Genomic DNA, 26,993 nt, shown 5'->3' with positions numbered 1-26,993 from the left:
AGCTGGCCATACAAAAATGATGAATGAAAATTCAAAAATCTGTATCTTTTGAAGGAATTTCTTGATCGATTTGGTGTCTTCGGCAAAGTTGTAGGTATGGATATGGACTACACTGAAAAAAAATGATACAAGGTAAAAAAATTTGGTGATTTTTTATTTAACTTTTTGTCACTTAAACTTGATTTGCAAAAAAACACTATTTTTTTTTTATTTTTTGATATGTTTTAGAGGACATCAAATGCCAACTTTTCAGAAATTTCCAGATTGTGCAATAAATCTTTGAGCGAGTTATGCATTTTTGAATCAATAGTATTTTTTTCAAAAAATCGAAAAATTGGTCGTAAAAAATTTTCAACTTCATTTTTCGGTGCAAAATCAAATTTGCAATCGAAAAGTACTTTAGTGAAATTTTGATAAAGTGCACCGTTTTCAAGTCAAAATCCATTTTGAGGTGACTTTTTTGAAAATAGTCGCAATTTTTCATTTTTTTAAATAAGTGCACATGTTTGTCCACCATTGAAAAAAATATTTTTGAAAAGCTGAGAAAATTCTCTATATTTTGCATTTTTGAACTTTGTTGATACGACCCTAAGTTGCTGAGATATTACCATGCAAAGGTTTAAAAACAGGAAAATTGATGTTTTCTAAGTCCCACCCAAATAACACATCATTTTCTCATGTCAGTATCTCAGCAACTAATGGTCCGATTTTCAATGTTAAAATATGAAACATTCGTGAAATTCGAACACGATCTCTTCGAAAAAAAATATTTTCAAATTTTTAAACCAAGAATAACATTTTAAAAGGGCGTAATATTGAATGTTTGGCCCTTTTGAAATGTTAGTCTTGGTTTAAAAAATTGAAAATATTTTTTTCGAAAAGATCGAAAAATTTCACGAATGTTTCATATTTTAACATTGAAAATTGGACCATTAGTTGCTGAGATATCGACATTAGAAAATGATGTGTTGTTTGGGTGGGACTTAGAAAACATCAATTTTCCTGTTTTTAAACCTTTGCATGGCAATATCTCAGCAACGAAGGGTCGTATCAACAAAGTTCAAAAATGCAAAATATAGAGAATTTTCTCAGCTTTTCAAAAATATTTTTTTCAAAGGTGGGCAAACATGTGCACTAATTTAAAAAAATGAAAAATTGCAACTATTTTCAAAAAAGTCACCTCAAAATGGATTTAACATGAAAACGGTGCACTTTATCAAAAATTTACTTAAGTACTTTTCGATTGCAAATTTGATTTTACATCAAAAATGAAGTTGAAAAATTTTTGCGACCAATTTTTCGATTTTTTGAAAAAAACAGTATTGATTCAAAAATTCATAACTCGCTCAAAGATTTTTTGCACAATCTGGAAATTTCTGAAAAAAAAAAAAAACGGAATCGACGTAACACCTTATAATGTGGCCCTCTTAAACCTTGCGGTTTCGTCAACGGATCCACAGGCGTGTATCGTTCTTTTTGCGACAAAGACTCCGCCTCCCGGGTCTCCTAAGTGTGAAGGTATGGGCACGGGGAGAGGGCACCGAATACCTATATTTACACTTAGAATTTTTTGCGTCCGCCCCGGGATTCGAACCGGCAACCTCTGGATTGTGAGTCCAGTGCGCGGTCCGATTGATCCACACAGGCAGACATTTCTGAAATTTCTGAAAAGTTGGCATTTGATGTCCTCTAAAACATATCAAAAAATATAAAAAATAAAAATAGTGTTTTTTTGCAAATCAAGTTTTAGTGACAAAAAGTTAAATAAAAAATCACCATTTTTTTTACCGTGTATAATTTTTTTTCAGTAAAGTCCATATCCATACTTACAACTTTGCCGAAGACACCAAATCGATCAAAAAATTCCTTCAAAAGATACAGATTTTTGAATTTTCATTCATCATTTTTGTATGGCCAGCTGCCAAATTTGTATGGAAAATTATATGGACAAACTAATGATGCAAAATGGCTTCTTTGGGCATACCGAAGGCACCAAAAAAGTTTCAGTTGGATTAAAAAATACAAAAAAAATCGAATGACCGAAATCTGAGAGAACTGCTCACTAAAAAAGTTTTAAAAACTCTGCCATTTTTCGTTACTCAACTGTAAAAATGTTTGGAACATGTCATTTTTATGGAAATTTAATGCACTTTTTGAATCTACATTGACCCAGAAGGGTCATTTTTTCATTTAGATATATATAATTTTTTTTGTAATTTTCTGCTCTACAACTTTGTAGAACATTGTTACACTCTAAAAATAACCCTGCAAAGTTAGAAAAAAACACGAATTTTTAAAATGAAAAATGTTGTTCTAAATGAAAAAATTACCCTTCTGGGTCAATGTAGATTCGAATAGTACATTAAATTTCCCTTAAAATAATATGTTCCATGATTTGTTACAGTTAAGTAACGAAAAATGGCAGAGTTTTAAAAACTTTGTTAGTGTTTTTTTCGATGAAGGATACGTTTTTTGGAATACAGAGTACGACAAAAGTTACTCCTAAGGACAAAATTTCACGCAAATCGGTCTGGGCAACTTTTCCCGATTTCGTGTGAGTTGGTAGAGAATTACCCATTTTCAATTTTGATTTAAAAAAATGTTGGTTGCAAATTTTATTGCAATGGAATGCAATTACAATAATTGAATAAACATAATATCATGCCAACAATTTACTTTACTAAACATATTTCCACACTAACTATCAACATAAACTCTTAACTACCAATTCATCACACAGAAAAGCATCCCACGATTTCCACCCGTCACGTCCCAACATCCACGAAACAAAGTTAGAACCAACTATCCGCTCAACATGCATAAATTCCACTGCAGCCAGCGCTGTAATTGCATTCCAGCATCATCTCACCACAGTCTATACCCCGAAACAATTTGCTACAAAATTACCATTTCTCCTTGCTTTTTTTTCAGGGCTGATCTCGCCAATAACCTGGAACGTAGGTACCACGTTGAAATTGAAGGAATTACCTTTCTCCGTTGCACAGTAAGAAAATTTGCTGGTGAACTCTTTACTATTTTTTTTTGTTGAATGGCAGTTAAACCTTAATTTTTTTACTGTTCTAAGCCAAGAGTGCATTCGCCTTTGTTGCAAAACTGCAATCCCTACCACAGAAGGGACCCCTACAATATCTCGAAGGTGCAGAGTTCGGATTCGTGACTTGTTTTTTTTTCTACCCTTCCCTGCTGGCGAAGGTACCTTTTCACGATCATCTCGCAGCAGGGCCCGACGAGATTAAAACTGAAAGTTTAACTGTACATGATACGGCGCTCTGCACATCTCTGCCGGAAGATGCAGAGTTGCAGTCGGTTGCAAAAGTGCAGCAAAGGAGAAAGATTAAAGTTACATTTTGTGCGCTTTTTCTTGCCTGTTTGCTGCCAAATGCAGGAAATTTGAATTGAAAAACAAGTTTGGCTGATGTTGATCTTGGGTTGCACATGGGAATGCCATGCTGACTTGTTTTTGGAAACCCGTTCAGAATTACATCACATTCACCGGGAAGTTTTACGCAAGAGTTGAAATGCTGTGGAATAATAAATACTCACAATCCCGGCTCATCCCGACGGCCAGGCACTTCTTGAACCGGCAGTACTGGCACCGGTTCCGGTTCAGCCGGATCACCAGACACTTTCCGTCCCGCAGGCACCGGTACTCGATCTGCTTCTGGATGCTCCGCCGGAAGAAGCCCTTGCAGCCCTCGCAGGACGTGACGCCGTAGTGATAGCCGGACGCCTTGTCCCCGCAGACCTTGCAGGCGACGAACGTCTTCGACGAGGTCGTCGAGCTGGCGTCCGACACGCCGCACTGGGACTCTGCAAGGAGAAGAATTTTTATGGTATTAAATTTAAGAAATCTTCACGGTCATTTATACAACCAGAACTGGACATCGGTCTCCGAGCTTTAAGTAAAAAGTTTATTTTTAGATCAGGATTATAGCTTTACCTCAGTGAGGAAGGCAAAACTAACTGTATTTACAAAAGGACAACACATTTACAACATTATCTCGGAAACTCTTGGTTCGAATTTCAATGTTAAAAACAAATATAATTTTCCACATTTCAAAATTATGAAATACTGAAATGCAAAATTGCTTTTTTTCACAAAGTTTCGTAAAAAAAACAAATTTTTAAATGATTTTCCAGTGAAACGGTAATATTACATCTAGGGAGGGGTACATCTTTTATGTCAGAAAAGAATGTGTGATTTTACCTCTAAAGATTTCACTTTTTCAGTATAAATTGAGGTAAAATTACATTATAAAAGAGGTAATATTTAACCTTCCAAATTTACACAATTTTTTACTGTGCACCACTCAAACCAAAACAGCAGACAACATTAACACTTTTTGATTTCGATTTATAATGACAGGAAAAGAAATAATATTCAAAAACAAAACTATTTTTACAAGTGCATTATATTACAGTTCTCATTTTTGATATCTGAAAAATACGTTTTGTTCGAGTTAAACATTGGGGGAATTTTTTAATCATAATTTACAAACAAAAATCTAGAACGTCCAATTTCCCGTCCCGGGATAAAAATTCCCGGGATTTCCCGGAAAAAAATGTTTCCCGTTTCCCGAAATTTAAGCAGAACCATACAATTTCTTAACTTTTTGAAACCAATATATTGAAAATGCCCTGAAAAAAATTGATGAAAAAACTCATCATTATTTTGTACAATTATATTCATTGTTAAGTTCATATATGTATCAGATTATCAGAAAATTTGATATCAAAATTTAGTTCTGATGATATTAATTTCTGAAGCAACTGAAAAAGGATCTTGCATAATGAAAATGATTTACTACAATATAGATATGATTGTTTACAGAATTACTGGCGTTATTTCGTTAAAAAAATATATAAACCACTTACTGCCAAAGTAAGATGGAGATTTTTTTAACATTTTTTGTTTACTATGATCAAATGAGATGTTCGTACAATTTGAATTACGTTTTTGTGCCATGAAAAAAACTTTTAAACGCAGTCAATTATAAACCTGAAAATCATGTGGTATAATAAAACCTTTAAAAAAATCATTAAAAGACTACTTTGTATGGTTTGAGAGGTGTTAAAAAATGAAAAAAAGTTATTTATTCAAAACTTGAAGTGAAACAAACACGAGAAGTATGGCTTTAAGGAAATTATAAAAAGCTGTACCATTTTGTTCAAGAGCTGAAACCAGTATGACTTATTATATTTAAGATATTTGTCATGAAAAACATAATTTCTGCACCACACTCTCTGAAACAAGTTCAAAAGAATTGTGATTTTTGAGTATGGATTCATTTTACTCACTTGATAAAAAACTACTTCCCATTAAAAAATACCTGAGATGCTTTTTGGATTTATTTTACTTGATTTATTGCAATTTGAAAAAAAAAAATATTCATTTTCTTGTAGCTGTTTGATTTTTTACATGCAGTCAAGCAGTTATTAGACACTTGCTTTAACCGTTAAAGTTGCAGTCGTTTACAATTTTTTTGCATAAAATTAATAAGAAACAAGTTCAGAAACAATTTACAATATATTTAAAATTTCCCGGGAATTCCCGGGAAATTGATTGAAAATTTCCCGTTTCCCGGGAAATCAGTAGCCCTGGGAAATTGGACGGCTTTACAAAATCCCAAAACCTGACTGAACCTGTAAAGAATGGTATCTTTTTTCAGCCCGTTGCATTGGTTAGAACGAAATCTCAATACGAAGCAATTTCGAAAACGCTTGATCACCAATGCAAATTAAAATGATTTAAAAAAAAATGATATCACTTGTTCAAACAATATCAGCTCACGGAAGCGCTGGCTTATGGTAATTTAAATGTGGTTTTTGAAACGCAGATACAAAAAAGTATGGAAATGATTTGACATTTTTAATTTCCAAAAACAGATGTAGATAAATATAAGCTTTCAGAACTAAACTTGGAAAAAAAAAATTCCGATTGACTATATAAATCGACCAAGAGTTGACAATTTATTTAATCACTGTCGTGAAAATGAAGTACTTTACTCTTCTCCTTTTAGTTGTTGCTATTTGCGCTGAACCAGATAGGCTTTCATCAAGAAAGCATAAAAAAGGTTTTTTTTATATTTTCAGAGTTTGTATTTATAACTTAGTTTTAAAATGTCCACTACAGCAAGCGACGAAAGCCATGAAAGATACAAGCCAAGGAAAATAAGGACCACCATTCCAAGAAGAACCAGAACCACAACTTCCCCGACTACCACGACGATGGCACCTCCACCACCAGCACCGGGAACGTGTCGAACCAACGAGCTGTTCGACACGTGCGCCCCGCTAACCGTTCCGACCTGTGCAGATCCGAACCCTGTCCCAAGCGTGTCCGGTGCTTGCTCGCCGGGCTGCAAGTGCCTGCCCATGTACGTGCGCAACGCCGTCGGGGCGTGTGTCCACCCCAGCCAATGCAGCGGAAGTCCCGACCAGCCGTGTGGTCCCAACGAGTTGTCCACTCCTTGTATCCCGTCGATCGTGGCGACCTGTGCGAATCCGAACCCGGCTGTAGTTTCACCCCCGGTGTGTCCGCAGCCGCCGCCGTCTACGTTGAACTGTATGTGCATGATCGGATTCTTGAGAAACGCCGCGGGGGCTTGCGTCATGCCCACCGATTGTCCTTGATTTAATGTCAATTGAAATGAAATCGCTGAAAATAAATGATACATAAATGCACCTAGCAAACATAATTTAACTAAATTCTGCAGTTGATCGAAAATTTTCAGGAATCTCATTTTTGGGAAAGAGAGCCAAGCGCTTGCCTTACTGAATTATTTGTGTCTTGAGTCTTGAGTTTTCGTTGAGTAATTTGTGTTTGATGTGCTTGTGTAATCATAATTAATTGTTTTGTGATTTTCAAAGCCCTTTCTATATCAACTTTGATCGGAAGGCATGGCGTCGGGTAAATTGTGTATATATTTTTCGAATAAGGTTTTATTTTTTTAAAGCTATTTCTATATAATGATCGCGCTGACATTTTGAATCGCCGAGATAATAATGTAGCAAAATAACTGTGTGTGAGTGATTTTGTGTGTTAATCAGAAAAACCTTCCCCAAGCATCGTTGCTCGGAAGGCTCGCCGACTATTACGAAAGTCCTCCCCATAGCATCGTAGCTCGGGAGGCATCGAAAAGCCAATACCTTATCCAACTAACCCAAAAAATATTAATCATGTGATGCTTGAAGGAGATGGTATCATGCGGTATCAACAGGTATAAAGCGAAAAGCTGTATGCTTGATGAGTCTGCAACTTCTACTATCGGACTAACATTCCTCCCTTTCGTTGAACTGCAGGCTTCTTGGGAGGGCGCCGGTATTGACTAATAAAGTAGGAATCTTCAGAGATTAAACAGTGGATGGTTGGCTCCCAATGATCATTTTAGATTCATTTTTTAACTTCAGCTGATCTGTCAATAACGGAGTAGCAGCTCATTGGCAGTCATTCATGCTCATCAAATGCCATCTCTTCAGAAATTTTTAGATTGTGCAAAAAATCTTTGACCGAGTTATGAATTTTTGAATCAATGCAATTTTTTCAAAAAATCGAAATATTGGTCTCAAAAATTTGTCAACTTTATTTTACGATGTAAAATCAATTTTTCAATCAAAAAGTACCTACTTCAGTCAAATTTTGATAGAGTGATAGACGTTTCCAGGTGTAACTTTTTTGAAAATAGTCGTATTTTTTTAAATATTGCCCATGCTAGGAAAATTCTATATATTTCGATTGCATTGGATAATGGATGTTTTATAAGTCTCACCCAAACAACCCACCATGTTCTAATGTCGATATCTCAGCAACTAATGATCCGATTTTCAATGATAAAATATGAAACATTCGTGAAATTTTCCGAGCTTTCCGAAACCAATTTTTTTAATCAAGACTAACATTTCAAAAGGGCATAATATTGAATGTTTTCCCCTTATGAAATGTTATTCTTGATTTAAAAAATTAAAAATATTGTTTTCGTTAAGATCAGAAAAAAATCTAATAAAAAAAATTGTTTGAAATCAGAATAAAGTGAAAAATCTGTCTATATCTGTCACAGAGGAAGATCAATGTTTATTCTGGAATACTCTTGAAAAATCTGGCAACCTGGCAACCCTTTCCAGAAGGGCAAAGACCATCAGTTGTTCTGGTCTACCGATCTACCGCTTACGAGGCGGAAACGTTACCACTAGTCTACGTGGCTCGGTAAGTGATTTGAGAGCCTTTCCTTAAATAAAATGTCGAGGAAGGCAGAACCGTGATTCGATTGGATCAATCAACTTGGGATATTTGGAGGTTTGGATAATCGAGTCTGGACTGTATTAGGAGAACCCACGTCATCCATATGCGGAAGACGTAGCTGTACAAAAATAAATATTTAAAACATCTGGCAGAATCTAATTTTCGATCAATTATTTCAACAGTTTCAACAAGATGAAGTACCTGGTTCTTTTGGCTTTTATTGTGACCGTAAGTGCGGTACCAGACAACCATTCGCCCAACCTTGGGTCCAAAGGTAAAAATCTTCAAATTAAAATTACACTTCTGACTTGTAAAGATTTCTATTTAACGGTCAAACCACAGTGGCAGCACCAATTCCGGCACCGAAATGTCCTACCAATGAGTTTTACAGCACATGCAAGGGCTGTGACCTAACCTGCGCGCAGCAGACTCCTGGCGTTTGTATCGCTGTGTGCAAAGCTGGCTGCAAGTGTACGCCCGGTTACGTCCGCAACGTCGCTGGAAGCTGTGTCCTGCCCAAAAAGTGTCCGAAAACCACGAAGGGTTAGAGTGACAGAAGGATTTAATATATTACTATTTCTGAAGAAAGAAATGTTGCAAAGCCATGTAATAGAAGAAATATACCCATTTTAAGTCTTATAAGCGGTCGTGTTTGAATGATGCTGGATAATCTGGAGTGTTCCTTGAAATTTACTAAAACCAAGTACACCAACGAGTAGAGCAAATTTTTGTGAACATTTCTGTTTATTTTCACTTTTATTAAAAGTTATTCTATTCCTTCTACAAGCATATAAAAGAAATATTTCCCAAATGCATTCTAATCAGTAGAGCTCTCTTTTGAGTCTGCTTAGTGCTGCCAAAATTGATGAAATTTGAAGCGAACACTCACGAAAAGTAGCATTTATAGAGAAAATATCCTGGCATCACTGGCACACTCTAACAGGCGCTGCTAGTGGTGTCCGTGGCACCGTGGTCTCACTCGGTTTTCTTCAGCCTTCGATTGGAATGGGTCGTCAAAATTCAAATGTCAAAAGACTTGCCGCGTTTGTTTTTTTTGATGGCGCTTGCCAATTATTTACATGCTTTGGGATTTTTTTTCAAGTGAGTGACGAACTAATGTGCAAAAGAACATGTTGCCGGTAGTTGGAAGCAATTTTATATCTTAAGCGCTTTGAAATCTTTAGTGCAAGTGAAAAAATATTGATGGCGTTGATAAAGTTGATCTTTTTGGCCAGTTAATGGCATACATTTGAGTGCTTACTTGAGGCGGTGCTGTTGCTGGTAAGTTTATAGCCTAAATAGCATTTTTGGAGCTTTAATCGAGCATCAAACTGTTCATATGACGAAGATAGGTGTTTGATTAGAAAGGGAATATTTCCCCTATCAAAGTGATGACAATGAATTGCGTTCGTAAAGAGTGTGTTTGCGTTCTGCCACTTCACCACCGCCAAGTCCGATTATCGCAATGGTTAAGAGTTTTATTCTCATTCAAAGGTCTGCGGTTCGAATCTCGGTTTTCGGATGATGTTTTTTGTGAAATACTGCAAATTTTACCGGATCGAGGTCACATCAGAAGCCGGAGTCTGTTGCGAATTTGTCAGAAAGTTTAGCTGCTCAATTTTGGGTGTAAATTTTGATAAATAAATAGTTTAACAACAAATCTCAAATTAATTTTATTTTATAACATGTTTATCTACGTTTGCCAATTGAAAATTTACTTTAGAAACGTTCACACATCAACCTATCCCAAGTTCTTGAACCACCCCTTGACCTTCTTGAAGAAGCCGGTGCACTTTTCCGGCTTGACGCACTTGCCCTCGGAATTGCGCAGATACTTGGGCTTGCAGAAGCATCCGGCCACGCACACGGTCGGGCACGTGCCCGGATTGGGCTGGGCACAGGTCGCGGGACACTGGGAGCCACACTGCAGGTACACCTCGTGTTTGCCACATTCGTCGGCTGGAATTTTGATGTTGGAAAATTCAGATAAAATTATTCCAGATTTTTTTTTGTTCTTCTCAGAAATGAATATTACCTTGGCCTGAATGAAGCAACAAGCAGAAAACAGCCAGCACAGCTAGGAACGCGAGACACTTCATCTTCTCGGGAGTGATTCGATGGGATTATTCAGCTGTTTGGAGAATTCAATCGTTTATATAGTGGGTGAAAATTAGTCAGAAAAGAAACAAAAGAAACAACTCTGAAAAATATTTTCACCGATAAAAGAGCTAATAAGCATTAATTCATAATGTATTATTTTTGTTAAAAAAAAATCTTCATTTTAAAAGAAAATTTGTTAAAAGAATTTGAAGTATACTTTTTTTTAAACATTTGTAAGAATACAATAAATATTTCAGTTCTAAAACTAAACAGTAATGGACTGAAACTAAAACATTCTTCACATTACAACACCATTGCCATTGGCGAATCTCTTTTAAAATTCGCCAATCAGCAATTTAACGATCAATTTGAATGATTCTAAACTCACCACTCTAACATCGAACTCACCACTGCTCATTTACACACGACAGTTGCTTGAAATGTTTGTGACTGATTAATTGATGGATTTTTTTAAATAAAATTGGTTTACGAATATTTTCTCTGTTTCATAAATCTTGGACGTTTTACCCCACTTGCTCATCAAAATCCAGAAGCATTCAATCCTTCGACCGGATATTAGTCATATGTTTTCAAATATCGCCACACTCGAAAACAACAGCTTCTCGACAGTACTGTTTGTGCACAAACCAAAGTATATAAACGCCCAAATTTTCCAAACATCTGTACAATCACATCTCGAAAGTTTCACGATGAAGTTCATCATCATTTTGGCCTTTTTGGCAACTCTTTGTGTTGGTTTGAATTCTGTGGAAGGTAATATATAATGTAATTTTATTTGAATATTTATTAAAATTGAAATTACACCTTATTTTTCAGCTCAACAATGTGGCAAGCATGAGGTCTACCTCCAGTGCGGACCGTCCTGTCCTCCGACTTGCGATTCACCCAGCCCTTCCGGTCCCAACTGCCCGATGGTTTGCAAGGCCGGCTGCCACTGCAAGCCCAAGTACATCCGCAATGCCAAGGGAGAGTGCGTTAAACCCGGCAAGTGTTCCACCGGATTCTTTGGTTAACTTCTTTTGAATAAATATTTGATTTCTTGAGTGTTGAGTATTTTCATACAAAGACTAGAAAAATCTTCGAAAACAACTTCTGCGTCAATCAATCTATATAAAAGGTGTCAAATCCGAACATCTGAGTAATCTCGAGTCATTCTCGCAACGATGAAGAACATCATTATCTTGGCTGTTTTGGCTACCTTTTGTGGCTTGCTGAATGTTGTTCAAGGTATAGTATTTCAGTGAATTTTGTCATTTAAAAAAAACATCAATTTACCCCTAAAATTCCCAGCCCAACAGCGGCAGCAATGCTACGGCAACCACGAGGTCTACCTCCTGTGTGGACCCTCGTGCCCTCCGACCTGTGACTCGCCGAGCCCGAAGGTCGACAACTGTCCGGCCCACTGCATCGCCGGCTGCTTCTGCGAGCCCAAGTATCTGCGCAACGATAAGGGCAAGTGCGTCAAGCCGAAAAACTGCGAAAAACTGACCTTCAAGAGTGTATTTAAGAAGCTTGGATAGGCGTGAGTGAATTACAAGAAATAAAGTATTTGTATATCAATCGATGATTTCGTATGCACGGTTCTTCCTAAACCTATGGCAACAAATTATTCCACAGCTTGTGCCGAAAAATGCATCTCCAGTGTATTGATCCGGAATTATTTTGAATGCAATATGCATAACCTCGATTATTGTGTGTTCGAACGGAGCTTTACTCTTGAACCAAGACGATTAGATTTCAAATACATATTCATCGAAAGAAACCAGAGCATTTTGCACTTTGCACCTTGGAACGAGTTGGAAATTTAAATCTTAAGCAATGGGCTCTCACTTTGAAGCAAACTGCAAGTATAAGCACGACCTGTTTGTTAGAGTTGAAGGACTAAGTGTAATAAATGAAGACATTTTAATTAACATGTAAAAAAGCTAAATTGGTTCAATCAATGGGCATATTTAGCGTAGCATAATTTAACTGTTCATTAAGTTTAGAACATTTGAAGGTTGATGGATGTATTAATTAATTAATTAATTAATATGGACTTGTTTTCGAGAATATTAAGATTTCAAAAAGGAATTTCGAAGCGATTTCAATTCGTAAATCCAATAATAATTTGCTATCGATTGTAAAAAAGCTAGGCACAATTTAACCAAAGGCTTTCTCCAGGCTCTCTTCAAAAGAGCTTTTCAAAAATAAGCTTTGTATTTGGAACCACAGTTCGAAAAAAGACGCTAAGCTAGGGCTGCTTAAAATATTTTAAAACGGTATGTCCCTCGATCCTGGATGAGGTGATGGACCAATGTATATATAAATTATTTCAATGTGATATTTTTCAATGTGTTTTGCCTTTCTTACAAAAGAAAGGTTTAAGGTTTGCTTTTGAAAGACGCTTTTCTCAGAAATCTTTAAAAAAAATCGTGCCCGGCGGGGAATCGTCCCAAGAATAATTCCTATTACTAATTTGAAGGATTTGATGCGCTCTTTCTATTGAATTTTGGCCCGAAACCCGCAACTCAAAGTTTTATTTTTGAGAGCTCTTTTTCTGAAATACTTGTGCGATGTCTGTATCCGCTCTTAAAAATTTGTGTCTTCCATCATTGGAAAACCGCTCGTAAAACCCACAATTTTTATATTTCAGATTTGTAGCCGTGGGGTCGGAGACGAACATTCTATTTTTCGATTCACAATTTTGGACCAGTAAATGTGGTCAAAGCCATTTTTAGAGGTATTTTTGGACTATTTTACAGAGAACACTATCAAATTAAAACAATTCAGTTTTAAACAAAAAGCCATTCGAAAACATGCACTTTAAATTGCTTGTGCCAAAAATTTTAAGCTTTTCCTAAATTTATTTCAACAGATATAGCCATTAGGGTGGGTACGTTTTTCAAAAAGTTCTCGGATCAAGTTTTTGTATGGTTCCCCTTGTAGGGCATGCCTATAGGGACTTTCATGCCAAATATCAGCTCATTTGGTTGTAAACTGGCTGCGCGCATCAGGGTTAAAGCACAGACAAACAGACGTGACTCTCCATACAAATTATTTTTGAAATCCATCGTCCTTCATCAAACCACCATATTACGACGACGCCAGCGCTGCCTGGTGAGCTGATGCCGAAGCGCAGTCCAAACATACCAATACAAACCCATTACTGTCATGTGTCATGTCAGTGTATGCGTGAGACAATCAAGCCTTTTTTTTCCTTTGCTATGTCAGAGCACTGACGGCTAAGACCATAGTTGGTCCATCTTGTCGACAATCAAGCCTTAACGATTGTAAACAAAAACAGCTGATTGAAATAATTTTATTGTTGCTTATCGTCAGTACTCGATGAAATAAAAATAAAAATTAACACCGACGGTCGAAGATGACGGCCCAAGTAACATTTTTCCCCAGGAGTTCTACAAGAGCTCTTCAAAATAGCTACAGCATAGCAGTTTGGACCGCGGTAGGATAAAATTCTCTTCAAAACTTCTTCAGGAGTTTGGAAGAGTACTTGAAGAGAGTTTTATCCTACCGCGGTCCAAACTGCTATGCTGTAGCTATCTTGAAGAGCTCTTGTAGAACTCCCGGAAAAAATGTTACTTGGGGGTGGGTCGGTTCCGTTTTCAATGGCAGAACCTCTTGAGCCAAACCATGCGGCTGCACCAGCAACGACGCACCACAACGGCACCGACAGAGACCAAACCACTGGTCCTCCCCATTGCTCTCAAGTACTGTCCAACATTCCTTCTCTCCCGAAACCTCGAACCATTACACCTGATCAACAAAATACAAGAGGTCACGAAAACACCCGTAGTGGCCGCCGAAATAGAAAAAAAAATCAATTCAAATCTGATCCCAACGATGGGCGTTTCGAAACATCCGCGGGAAACGTGACCACGGCGCAGTTAAGTTGCGTCAAACAGCAAATAGTGGCGAATAAGATGAAAAAAGTCGCAAAGATTCCAAAAAGCGCAGAATTTGGAAAATTTAGATTGAAATTATTTTATAGTATTCATATGTCTTCTTATCCAAACATGCTCAAAATCATGAGTTCATTTTTTTGTAGATCGACAATCACTGAAAGCTTCGTAAAATCTTTCAAGTAATGTCTTTTCCCATTATTTCAATATAAATTAAAAATAAGAATAAAATAAGATCAGAATAAGAAAATAACTTCTTTAAAAAAATATTTATTTTTCGATTGCTGCATACAGAAATTATGTATTTAGAGAAATATGAATCCTCTAGAAAATTATTCTGAGGATTTTGAAAAAAACAAAATTAGCAGTGCAAGGCATTTATTATTCCCTGTCTTCAAATTAAAAAAAAAACACTGATTCTATAAACTTCCCACCCTTGAAGAAACAGCATTGAACCGTTTATAAAATTTGGGACTTTGTGTCCAGGTAATAGAAAATGGGTAAATGCATCTCTAAAATTTGCTTTCACTAAAAAAGTGTTTATTGTAGCTACCTATGCGAAAAAACAAAGCGACTTATATCTTATTCTATTGGGATTAAACAAGCTGTGGTCTTTTTATTCCAAAATTATAAAAAAAAACTTACGAACTCAATCCGGCAACAATCGGATTGTAGAAGTAGTCAAACTTTTTTCAAATTGACTCTGTACTTCAGGAGATGAATTACAGCTCTGGTTAATGTGCACCGTTAAACGTATTTTTATCGAAATATATGATTTGTAGTACAAAGTAGCGAAATTTCCATCATTAGTTTCAGTTCAAATTTCCATTTAAGTTTTATATAATTGCATTTAAAAAATTGATATCCAAACACAGATCATGTAGTATTATCATAGCACTGCAACAATCCATTCGAATTAATAAAAAAAAGCACTACAAATAGGTGAAAGAATGGAATATTACATTACGTTTATAAAATATATAGAAAAATCAAAGATTTTGAATGCCTCAGACCGCATGAATGTCTCTATCCCTAAAACTAACTGTAATTTCCAATTGAATCCACCTCATTAGCCAAACGATCGTTCCAAATTATCGTGAAAGTATACAAATCAAGCCCAGCATACATTTCCAACTGATACACCTTCGATAAACAAAGAACTGAACTCGTTACGCGAGAGAGCAGACAAACAAGCAAACATACACACACACGTACACAAACCTTTACATCATCCTCCGCGCTGAACTTGAAGAACGTCGCGGAGATCTGCTCCGAGCCCAACCCAGAAGAAGAAAGTCCAAAGCGCAATAACAACAACAACAAAATCGCAGTCCAACAAAACGGGACCAGTCGGCGACGACAACGGCAAAGACGACGATCGTGTCGGCGTGAAGAAGCGATATCAAAACAAAACCCGGGAATATCGAGAAAAGGGGAAAGAGCAACAACAACATAAAACCTGAAGGCAGAGAGAGAGAGAGAGAGAAAATAAACATAATAAGTTCAACGAACCTTTCACCGGGGCAAAAGTATACTAAACCAACCTGGAAGGCGCAAAAGGCGCGAAGGCACACCATACAATAAATAAAAAATAAAAAGAACAAAAATAACCGGCAAAAGGTAACACCGATTTGCCGTAAATGGTGTTTAAAAGGTAAACGAAACCTGGCAAAAATAAAAGCAATACGAAATACATTAAACCGGCCTGAACACGATTCGACGAAAGGAACCACCAACAGGAATAAAAAAAACTCACAAAAACAAAATATAAATACAGAAGGAGTAAAGCGGCGGCGGCGGCCCGCGGGTTGGTATCATGTTGATCAATGGATTTCGAATTAAAATATTTGCAAGTTTAATGCACCAGCGAGCGATCACACAGCAACGACGACGACGACGACTATACTATTACCATTACGCGACCTGGGCGAATACGTGGCCGAAGAAATGGTACAGGGAAACCTGGAAGTAGACCTACTCCTGCTTGAAGAGCATTGTTCTGGATGCGCTTGTTGTCGTTGGCAGGCGGAGGAGGTTGCGGAATTTCGCGCGATCATACGGAAGAGCGAACCAGAGAACGTGAATCATGTAATATTTGAAACCAAAAAGTTACCGTTATCCCGGGCAGACGGTAATAACAAAATTCATACCATTTCAATAACAAATACTGTTAAAATAACAAAAAGTGTTATGGATTCTTTTTGAAAAATCCATGTTTGCATAAGAGTTGAATAACTGTTTATGTTGTCATAATAAAATTTGATTTTGGTCTGATATTGATTAAAAGCAAAAACAACTTGGAAATAACATTTCTTGTTATGGAAGAATAACTCCAAATGTTATTAGGATGATCGGATTAGTTTTTAAAATAAATAAAAAATAACAAGTATTTGTTCAAAGAATAACTTAAAACATTATTAGTCTGTTATTACAACAACAATCTTATAAAAAAATCATAGCGACGAATAACAAATCTTGCTTTGAATAACATAAAATGTTATTGGCTTAGTATTTTCAAATATCAAAAAATGTTTTTTCCAAGGTTATTACCGTCTGCTCGGGATGATTCAAAATCGGATTGATTTTGATAAAAAATAAATGTAATTCCTTAGTTTTCTATTAAAATTAACATTGTTTGTGTACCATTTCGCAAAATAGTCAACATCATTAAAATTTCAATCCCCGTAAAGTTTATTGTAGTTTTTTTCAATTGTTATTAGCTAAAATAACACTCAGTAGCTTTCATCTAATGATCCACAAGTCAATAGTTTGTAATTTTCCTAACTTTTGTCTAAGATAATTAATAGTTTTGAGTCCCAAACAGAAACTGATAACCAAGTTATCATTTAAAATTAACAGTGACAAATAATTGATAACAAAATTAGGTTAACATTCAATGAAACCAGCAAAATCTTCTAAGTAAAGCTATAATGTTTACATTTTGTGTAATCAAGAGTGTAATTTACGTCTATTTTTGTAAAAATATGTATGACTATGAACAACGTTTTTAAATTGCAGATTTTTCACCATCACTGTTATCGTCCGACGATAAGGATCAGGTCATTACTTTTTATTATTATTATTTTTAATTTGCAATCCAAGTACTTGACAGATTTTTGATAAAGTTCACCGTTTTCAAGATATAGCCATTCAAAGTTTAATTTGAACTAAAAAAAATAAGCTGCTCGGTGATTGCCCATTCCATAATTTTTTTTCGAAAAGTTGAGACAATTTCCAATAAAATTGTCTAAGAAACATTTAGGATAGGACTTCTGGTTGCTGAAATACAACAAATAATAGAAATAGAAACAAGAAAATTGAAGTTTTTTAAGTCTCATCAAGCAGCCAATTATTTTTTAGTACTCATATCTCAGAAACATTAAATTTACAATGTTTAAAAATTAATAATACAGTATGTGTTAATGTGTAAAGTATGGGAAATTTGCTGATCATTTCGAATTTTTTTTTTAAATTTTGGAATCAACTATAAAATAACAAAAAATTAACTATTTGATCATTTTGAAATGTTCTTCAGACTTTTTTAAAAATCGAAAAACTGCGATTTTTTTTTGTATTTTTTAATCCGACTGAAACTTTTTTGGTGCCTTCGGTATGCCCAAAGAAGCAAATTTGCATCATTAGTTTGTCCATATAATTTTCCATACAAATTTGGCAGCTGGCCATAAAAAAATGATGTATGAAAATTCAAAAATCTGTATCTTTTGAAGGATTTTTTTGATCGAAATCGAAACCAAGACTAACATTTCAAAAGGGCCAAACATTCAATATTACGCCCTTTTAAAATGTTAAGGCTGGTACATTTTATATTCAAAGTTATTATCTCCTTCCCCCTCAAAGTTGACCCGAAAAATTCGGGGGCAAAAAAAAATTAAAAAAAACTATAAAATTTCAATGGAAATTTAAGTGCAATCAGCTGAAATCAATTTATCATTCTCTTTGCGTTTAGACTTATTTTTAGCATGTTTGGGTTGATTTATGAATGTTTTTATTTTTTTTAATGTTCGATGTTTATAAGCGCAAAAGTTTTTTTTTCGCTAAAATTTTTGTTTTCGTCAAATCATATTTTTTTAAACTAAATATTGCAAAACAACTGAACTAGTGTAAGATGCATAAATACTTTTTCCATGCAAATGTTGCTATCAAAGTCACCCCGTTGTTTTTTAATAATTTGCAGCCTGAAACGGTGATGAGATAGAAATTTGGTGTCAAAGGGACTTTTATGTAAAATTAGACGCCGATTTGATGGCGTACTCAGAATTCCGAAAAAAAACTATTTTTCATTGAAAATAAACACTAATTTAAAAAAAACTCTGCCATTTTCCGTTACTTGACTGTAACATTTTTTGAGACATGTCATTTTAAGGGAAATTTAATGCACATTTCGAATGAACCAGAAGGGTCATTTTTTCATTTAGAACAAAATTTTTCATTTTAAAATTTCGTGTTTTTTCTAATTTTGCAGGGTTATTTTTTAGAGTGTAACAATAGCGTGTCCCAAAAAAACACGAAGTCGAGGAATTCAATGTGCTCAGTTCTCAAATGATAGAAAATCATGTTAGAAACAACTCTCTCATACATAAAAACTTTCGGAAAAATTGTTTACCACGTTCCCTGGGCATTTTTTTGAAAATAGTCAGTTTTTTCGACAATTTCACAAAATCTGCTTAGAAAAAATGGAAAATTTTAAAATTTCAAATAGCCTATACCATTAAATGATGGTCTGTGGTCCAATAAACAAGTTAATGTATCGATTTGGCCTTTTAAAACCTTGTTTTCACTTTCCCGGTAACTTTTATGTCGAAAAATACGAGTTTTTGCTTTACTTTTTTTCAATCTTTTCCCTCGGTATTGAACACAAAAATTTCCTCATATGTGAGAATACATGCATCTTGTAGAAAATTTTCCGCCGAAGATTTTCGTCTAAGCAACTTTGAAGTTTCATCAACTCTGAGCTGAGATATTCCAGTTTTTGTGAAGAAAGAATATTGAATATTTGAAAATGTTGATATTAATCATCATTGGTATACAATATTAAGGATAATTTAAGCCTAATTTGAAGTGCGGCTGTATCGCATCTGTTTTTAAACATGATTAGTTCATCCTACAATACTAAGGGCCACCTGGTGTTGTTTTCTCATGGCACACTACGTGCTAAATCAATGAATTACTTTTAGCAAATAACTCATATTTAGAGCATTTTGCATTTAAACCAATCGATGCACGTTTGCTGTGTTTCCATGGATACAAATAAACAAATAACATATCGATGCATCTGTGCTCTCTTATGCTATCTAGATAGGAAAACCAGTAAGCTTAGTACAAGAGCACAGAGGCATCGAAATATATGGTTCGATTGTACGGGGTTGGCAATTGTCCACGCTCCATCCAAAAAAGTTTTTTTTATGGACAATTGACCATGAGAAGGGGAGGGAGCTGAGATTAAAAAAAATGTCTACGTGATTAATGGATGGATCCCTATAGAATAAATTCCAAATATTAGTGATATTTTTAATTTACCTAAACATCGGATTTATCAACAGGAGTTATAAGAAGGGAGTGTAAACGTTACGTTGTGGTTCACATCACGGAAATGCATACAATTGAACCTTATATTTGTTATTTGTTTATTTGTATCCATGGAAACACAGCAAACGTGCATCGATTGGTTTAAATGCAAAATGCTCTAAATATGAGTTATTTGCTAAAAGTAATTCATTGATTTAGCACGTAGTGTGCCATGAGAAAACAAAACCAGGTGGCCCTTAGTATTGAAGGATGAACCAATCATGTTTAAAAACAGATGCGATACAGCCGCACTTCAAATTAGGCTTAAATTATCCTTAATATTGTATGCCAATGATGATTAATATCAACATTTTCAAATATTCAATATTCTTTCTTCACAAAAACTGGAATATCTCAGCTCAGAGTTGATGAAACTTCAAAGTTGCTTAGACGAAAATCTTCGGCGGAAAATTTTCTACAAGATGCATGTATTCTCACATATGAGGAAATTTTTGTGTTCAATACCGAGGGAAAAGATTGAAAAAAGTAAAGCAAAAACTCGTATTTTTCGACATAAAAGCTACCGGGAAAGTAAAAACAAGGTTTTAAAAGGCCAAATCGATACATTAACTTGTTTCTTGGACCACAGACCATCATTTAAGGGCGCAAGGTAGCCGAAAATGGCTCCCAAATTATTTTTTCACTAACATGCTAATTTCTCGAAAACTACAACACCTATCAATCTAATTTATAGTTTGTTCTCTTGGGGGATGTCTAACGAAGATTTTCCGCCACGATTGAGATTGATAAGTTGAATATGGTGTTCTCATATGTTACCAAAACTTAGCATTTTATAAAATTTTGTGGATTTGACGAACTTCTGGTAAAGCGTGGAGGCACAATGCCATACCGAGAGCCCAAATCAAGTACAAGCAAGCTTTGCAAGTCAATTCCCTCTGGAACGGCGTTTAGTTTCATTAGATTTGAGGCTTAGTATGGTAATTAGTAGCAATTTTCTAAATAAATATTTTCAATATTTTCAAACCATTCGACATCATGCAACACGCGTGCAACACGCGCGTGGCATACATACGTTTTACGTTACAACAACAACAAAGCAAGCAAGCAGCAAGCAAGCAGGCATGCAGACAGCAATAGGGTATTCACTGTTACCAATTTATGAATGGTAACTTTTACAAACATCTTATTCATTTTACTAAATAGTTTTGTTCGTTTTTTTAGTTTTATGAAATTTGCGTACAATCGATTACGATTTTATATTTCATTTTTCGTTGAAATCTGCTCAATTCATCATCGATTCTTTCCTAAATTTGATTAGATTTTATTGCTGTGCGTATAAAACAAAAACGTTCAATATTGTATTTCAATAAAGCTTCAGAACTCAAATCAATATTTTGTAAAAGAAGTCATCGGTTTGAGTATTACTCTATTTCCTTTCTGCGGGGCGTCTACCACGTTTGTTTTTGCTGCGCATGATAGTAGTTGTGCTGGGCCAAACGGGCATGAAGCGTGGTGGTAGTGAAGTGTGCTTGCTTGTTGTGTTGCAAACGGATGCGGGATGATGCATGCATTTCATAACTTTTAAGATTCTCAAAACATTAAATATGTTTAGAAAACCAGTTGAAGTCTTTAGTATACGGAAATGACCTTTACATAAACTATTTACTTCTCGTACAAAAAAATATTAAGAGTTATCTTGAAAATGTTTGCAATAAGTTTTGCAATAATTTGTTTTATTGAACAATTTTTTTATAAAATTTTCCAAGAAATTAGGATATATCTACAGAACAAATTGTCTGATCGATGAGTTGTCTAGGGACAAAATGAAGATGCCTAAATCAAGAAATTTTATAAAAGTGTATTAGGCTGATGTAAATATTATTTAGAAGTTTATGTCCCTCGACACAAGTAAAGATCGCAAAGGGGCCCAGTCACGAAATTCTAGCAGGGTTCTAGCATAGTTCTCACAGAGCTGGAAATTCTTACAGCATTCAAGCATAAATGTTCCACGATTCTAGCATGATTCTGGTAGAACCAGCTTTACTAAAATATTTCGTGACTGGGGAGAGGGGAAGTAGAATAAAAAGTAATATTTCAAGCCACGATTTCAAAATATAAAAGAATAAAATAATAATAATTCGCTGGCCCCTAATTTTTTTAAAACATTTTTAAAGGAAAGCGTAATAAACTCTGAAAAAATTGCTTCAGACCTATTTGATTTCATATTGTTATTGGCTGGTTTGATGATAATTTCGAGCATCCCCCCCCAAACATTATACCTCTGTACAAAATCGACATCCAAAATCTTTTGAGTAAAAGTTGTTTTGATGTATTTTTCAAAATAAAAAAAAAATAATAAAATTAAGAAAAACAGAATGTTTCAAGAAACCTACTTTCAGACAAGAAGTTGATTTATTGATTGAAAAATTATATATTTTTTAATGCATTCATAATTTTTCAGCGGGATTTTTTTACTAAATGTTGTTTCGCGCTATGGACGTTTTGATGAAGTTTATTCGTCCGAAATAATAATTTGGAGCCTAACGATTTCATCGAATGATAAAAAATACAGAAGACTAATTGGGAAAATTGCATCATCGATTAAATTTATCAAAAATAATTTTAAAATGTATTTCTGTCAGCGTTAGAATATTTTCAAACATAAGCAGTTAAAAACAATTTGGATTTTTTTTTTCGCTTTTCCTTTCCATTTATTTTTAACAAAAGCAAGTCTTTATTTGTTTAAAAATTTAGTTTATGAGCGGTTCCCTACGATTTCGCAAATCGACTTTTCTTTTTTTTTTATTTGGATGAAACCCTATGTCAAAAGAAGCAATTTTGCATCATTCGTTTTTCATGCCAATCTCCATACAATTTTGGGGGCTGGTCATACAAAAGGGTATTTAAATGTAAGAAATTCTGTATCTTGAGAAGGGATTTTCTTCGGCAAAGTTGTAGGTTATGATTAGGACTTTTCAGAAAAATCGATTTTTTGTTTATTCAATTTTTTATCACGAAAAGTAAAATTCCCAAAATACGTATTTTTTTTAATATTTTTTAAAAGTTTTAGGGGACTAAAAAAGACAATTTCTAAGCCATAGTGCGTGATGGTGCAAAAATCTGGTTTTGAAGATATATTTTTTTTAAATATCGAAAACCTGGACAAAATAATTATTAAAAATCATTTTTAAAGCAAAATCAAATTGGCAATCCAAAAGTACTTTAGGGTAAAGTAGTCATCAATGAGACATTCATTGAGAATTGAAAAGTACTTTTCGGTTGCAAATTTGATAATTCAATAATTAATTAATTATAAATATTTTTTTCCATAACCTGTTTTTGCACCATCACGCACTATGGCTCAGAAGATCTCTTTTAAAGTCCCCGAAAACATATAAAAAAATCGAAAATTAAAAAATACGTATTTTGGAAATTTTACTTTTAGTGATAATCATAACCTACAACTTTCCCGAAGACAACAAATCGATAAAAACTCCTTCTCAAGATATACATTTACACACCCATTTTGTATGACCAGCTCCCAAAATTGTAAGGAGACTTGTATGGAAAATCAAATGATGCATGGATAAAGTTTCATCTAAATAAAAAAACTGAGGAATCGTAGAGAACTACTCTTATACATATTTTTGCGTTCATGCATTTTTGAACGGTGAGAAACTCGTGAAATATAGCAAAAGTATATCTAAAAAAATCATGTGAGTTTTTGCAAACAAGCAGCCTTCGCATAAATGTCCCCTATACAAAAACAGCAAGCTGAGAAAAATGCAAGGCAACTTTGTCCCACACAAAAGGCTACGTGTAAAGTTTTCGCGAAAAAACTGTATTTCCTCCGGTTTTCTAGAACACTGCATATTTTAGTTTCTTTTTTTTATTTTTAAACAAGCTGCATCAATAACGCAAAATTGATGAAAATGCATATGGGACAATTATGTGTTTTTCAATTTGAAAAAATCTATGAAGTTTTGCATTTTTTCAAAAAACAGAGCAATAGTAGCTATTCAGCTACGTGTTATAAGCTTGGGGTTTAAACAAATAAACGATTAATATTTAAAAGTTTATACAATATTACCTACTTGACCAAGATGCCTAGCTCATATTGACGTTCTTCCTCCCTAGTCTTCGACAATTTGATAGCCGTGTGGGCTAAGGCGCAGTCCTCTTTTTGTGTGCTGTGTGGTTTGAATCCTGTCGGTTGCATTTTGACTCCATTTAACTATTGTTGAGTATTTGACTATCTTCCAGACATCATTTTAAATTGAGTGATTTGGAAACCTTTCAAGTGAGACCAATTGATAACTTCTCGAGAGAAGGTATATATTTATAGGATTAAATTTGGCATGTTAAGCTCTTTTTGAGGGAAATGAGATTCAAAAAAATAAATAAATTTGGTGAGTGTTTTACACTTTTCTGATTTTGAAGCGTATGGACAAAACAATACAAGTAACAACTGGAAGTTTGTTTGATTATTTTAACAGTTATTAACAATATTATTCTTTGCTGCTCACGAAACCAAGAGAGTAATATATAAATATATTTATTTGCTTCAAAATTTAAAGAGTCTAAGCCAAAAATATTTGGAAGATCGCTTTTTAAAGTTTTCAAGTTATTCAAATTTGATTAAAAAGAGGGAAAATGATCTGAACACCTTTTTTAAAATCCCCTGTACAATTTTTTTTAAATGAAACCAACTACTTAACTAATAAATTAACTTTTCTGCTCGAAAAGAAACAATTATTGAGCAATTCTCTGAGATTACGGTCATTCGATTTTTTTTTGTATTTTTTAATCCGGCTGAAACTTTTTTGGTGCCTTCGGATGCCCAAAAAAGCCATTTTGCATCATTAGTTTGTCCATATTATTTTTCATACAAATTTGGCAGCTGTCCATACAAAAATGATAGCTGAAAGTTCAAAAATCTGTATCTTTTGAGGGAATTTTTTGATCGATTTGGTGTCTTCGGAAAAGTTTTAGGTATGGATATGGACTATACTGAAAAAATATGATACACGGTAATAGTAGTTTATGCAACAAGTTGCAAAAAGAGGATTTTTTCAGCACGAGTCGTACAATTATCCAACGAGGTTCACCGAGTTGGATAAATACGTCGAGTGCTGAAAAAATCAAGTTTTGCAACGAGTTCCATACAACATTTTTTGCAATTCCGAAAAACAGCCATTGAGTGAAATTTTAAGTCAAATTTCTTGTATTTTGTAAATAAATCGTTTAAATCAATTTTTTTTAAATGTTACTTTTCGAAACAAGTGCTGAAAAGTTCAACTTTTCAGCACCCATTTCAGTGCTGAAAAGTAGAACTTTTCAGCATTTATTTTGAAAAGTTTTGCTATTCAATTCTTTTATTTTTGGTACAGAAAAGTAGGCTATTTCGTCGTTCAAGAATGACAGGAAAAGTAAGTAGTTTCACGACGGAATTGCAAAAAAAAATTATGGTGATTTTTAATTTCACTTTTTGTCACTAAAACTTGATTTGCAAAAAACAATATTTTTTATTTATTTATTTTCTAATACGTTTTAGGGGACATCAAATGCCAACTTTTCAGAAATTTCCAGGTTGTGCAAAAAATCTTTGACCGAGTTATGGATTTTTGAATCAATACTGATTTAAAAAATAAATCGAAATATTGGTCGCAAAAATTTTTAACTCCCTTTTTTGATGTAAAATCAAATTTGCAATCAAAAAGTACTCCAGTGAAATTTTGATAAAGTGCACCGTTTTCAAGTTATAGTAATTTTTATGTAACTTTTTTGAAGATCTTTTTTTTTTAAATTAGTGCACATGTTTGCCCACTTTTGAAAAAAAAATCGAAGAGCTGAGAAAATTCTCAATATTTTGCTTTTTTGAACTTTGTTGAAACGATCTTTAGTTGCTGAGATATTGCCATACAAAGATTTAAAAACAAGAAAATTGATGTTTTCTAAGTCTCACCCAAACAATCCACAATTTTCTAATGTCTATATCTCAGCAACTAATGCTCCAATTTTCAATGTTAAAATGTCTCAGCAACTAATGCTCCAATTTTCAATGTTAAAATGTGAAACATTCGTGAAATTTTCCGATCTGTTCGAAAATATTGTTTTAATTTTTTTCAAATCAAGACTATTATTTTAAAAGGGCCAAACATACAATATTACACCCTTTTGAAATGTTAGTCTTGATTTGAAAAAAAAATGAATATTTAGTTTTCGAAAGGATCGGAAAATTTCACAAATGTTTCACATTTTAACATTGAAAATCGGAGTATTAGTTGCTGAGATGTCGACATTAGAAAATGGTGGGTCACTCAAACAGAGGGAGACTTAGAAAACATCAATTTTCCTGTTTTTAAATTTTGTATGGCAACATCTCAACAACTAAGGGTCGTATCAAAAAAGTTCAAATAATCAAAAATTCGTAACTCGGTCTAAGATTTTTTGCCCATTCTGGAAATTTTCTGAAAAGTTGGCATTTGATGTACTCTAAAACATATCAGAAATTAAAAAAAAAAATTAAATAGTGTTTTTTGCAACCCAAATTTTAGTGACAAAAAGTGAAACTAAAAATCAGCAAAAAAAATTACCGTGCATCATTTTTTTCAGTGTAGTCCTTATCCATACCTAAAACTTTGCCGAAGACACCAAATCGATTAAAAAAATTCCGTCAAAAGATACAGATTTTTGAACTTTCAGCTATCATTTTTGTATGAACAGCTGCCAAATTTGTATGGAAAATAAAATGGGCAAATTAATGATGCAAAATGGATTCTTTGGGCATACCGAACCCACCAAAAATGTTTCAGCCAACAACTGAACAATACATTTGTTATAGCTGAAATCTGTGAATATAAAAAAATTAACAAAAACAAAATGGAAACAATCAAAATTCATTTTTCTGTGTTGATTTTTTGGTTTTAGCTTATTTCAACATATTTTGAATATAAGTGAAATTACAAAGTGCAAAATGCATGTTGCATGTTTCTTAGATTTTTTAGGGTAAAGTTTTAATCCCTAGATATTAGAGAGTTACAGAGCATTTTACAAATCTCATTGATTTACATTTTTTAAATCGCGGCTTGAAATTCAAATTCTTATTATTATTTTGCCATCCCTAATTTGGATCTTTGCCAAACAGGAAAATATATTTTACC

General features: G+C 34.2%; 4 protein-coding genes across 7 annotated transcripts in view; 2 read left to right on the top strand and 2 right to left on the bottom strand.

Annotated features, from left to right (window-relative positions):
- The window catches only part of LOC120420658 (ecdysone-induced protein 78C), a 93,341-nt gene that overhangs the window by 26,975 nt on the left and 39,373 nt on the right, over positions 1–26,993 (bottom strand). For all 4 annotated transcript variants that reach the window (XM_039583750.2, XM_039583751.2, XM_039583752.2 and 1 more), the window contains one exon: positions 3,565–3,831. In XM_039583750.2, coding sequence (XP_039439684.1) covers positions 3,565–3,831 — 267 coding nt within the window. The remainder of the gene's footprint in view (positions 1–3,564; positions 3,832–26,993) is intronic.
- On the top strand, positions 8,437–8,902 carry LOC128093301 (chymotrypsin inhibitor-like). Its single transcript, XM_052709609.1, has 2 exons — positions 8,437–8,534; positions 8,603–8,902. The coding sequence occupies exons 1-2, from the start codon at positions 8,453–8,455 to the stop codon at positions 8,806–8,808; spliced, it is 288 nt and encodes a 95-aa protein (XP_052565569.1). The 5' UTR covers positions 8,437–8,452; the 3' UTR covers positions 8,809–8,902.
- LOC120420660 (chymotrypsin inhibitor-like) lies at positions 9,918–10,374 on the bottom strand. Its single transcript, XM_039583754.2, has 2 exons — positions 10,296–10,374; positions 9,918–10,219 (listed from the first exon to the last, which is right to left on the bottom strand). Exons 1-2 carry the CDS (start codon positions 10,357–10,359, stop codon positions 10,002–10,004), a joined length of 282 nt encoding a protein of 93 aa, XP_039439688.1. The 5' UTR covers positions 10,360–10,374; the 3' UTR covers positions 9,918–10,001.
- On the top strand, positions 11,451–11,945 carry LOC120420659 (chymotrypsin inhibitor-like). Its single transcript, XM_039583753.2, has 2 exons — positions 11,451–11,608; positions 11,672–11,945. Exons 1-2 carry the CDS (start codon positions 11,545–11,547, stop codon positions 11,899–11,901), a joined length of 294 nt encoding a protein of 97 aa, XP_039439687.1. The 5' UTR covers positions 11,451–11,544; the 3' UTR covers positions 11,902–11,945.

This window comes from Culex pipiens, chromosome 3 (assembly GCF_016801865.2).
Source record: "Culex pipiens pallens isolate TS chromosome 3, TS_CPP_V2, whole genome shotgun sequence".
In the NCBI taxonomy this organism is placed as follows: domain Eukaryota; kingdom Metazoa; phylum Arthropoda; class Insecta; order Diptera; family Culicidae; genus Culex; species Culex pipiens.
The sequence above is the reverse complement of the archived record's forward strand: the minus strand, read 5'-3'. Positions and strand labels throughout refer to the sequence as shown.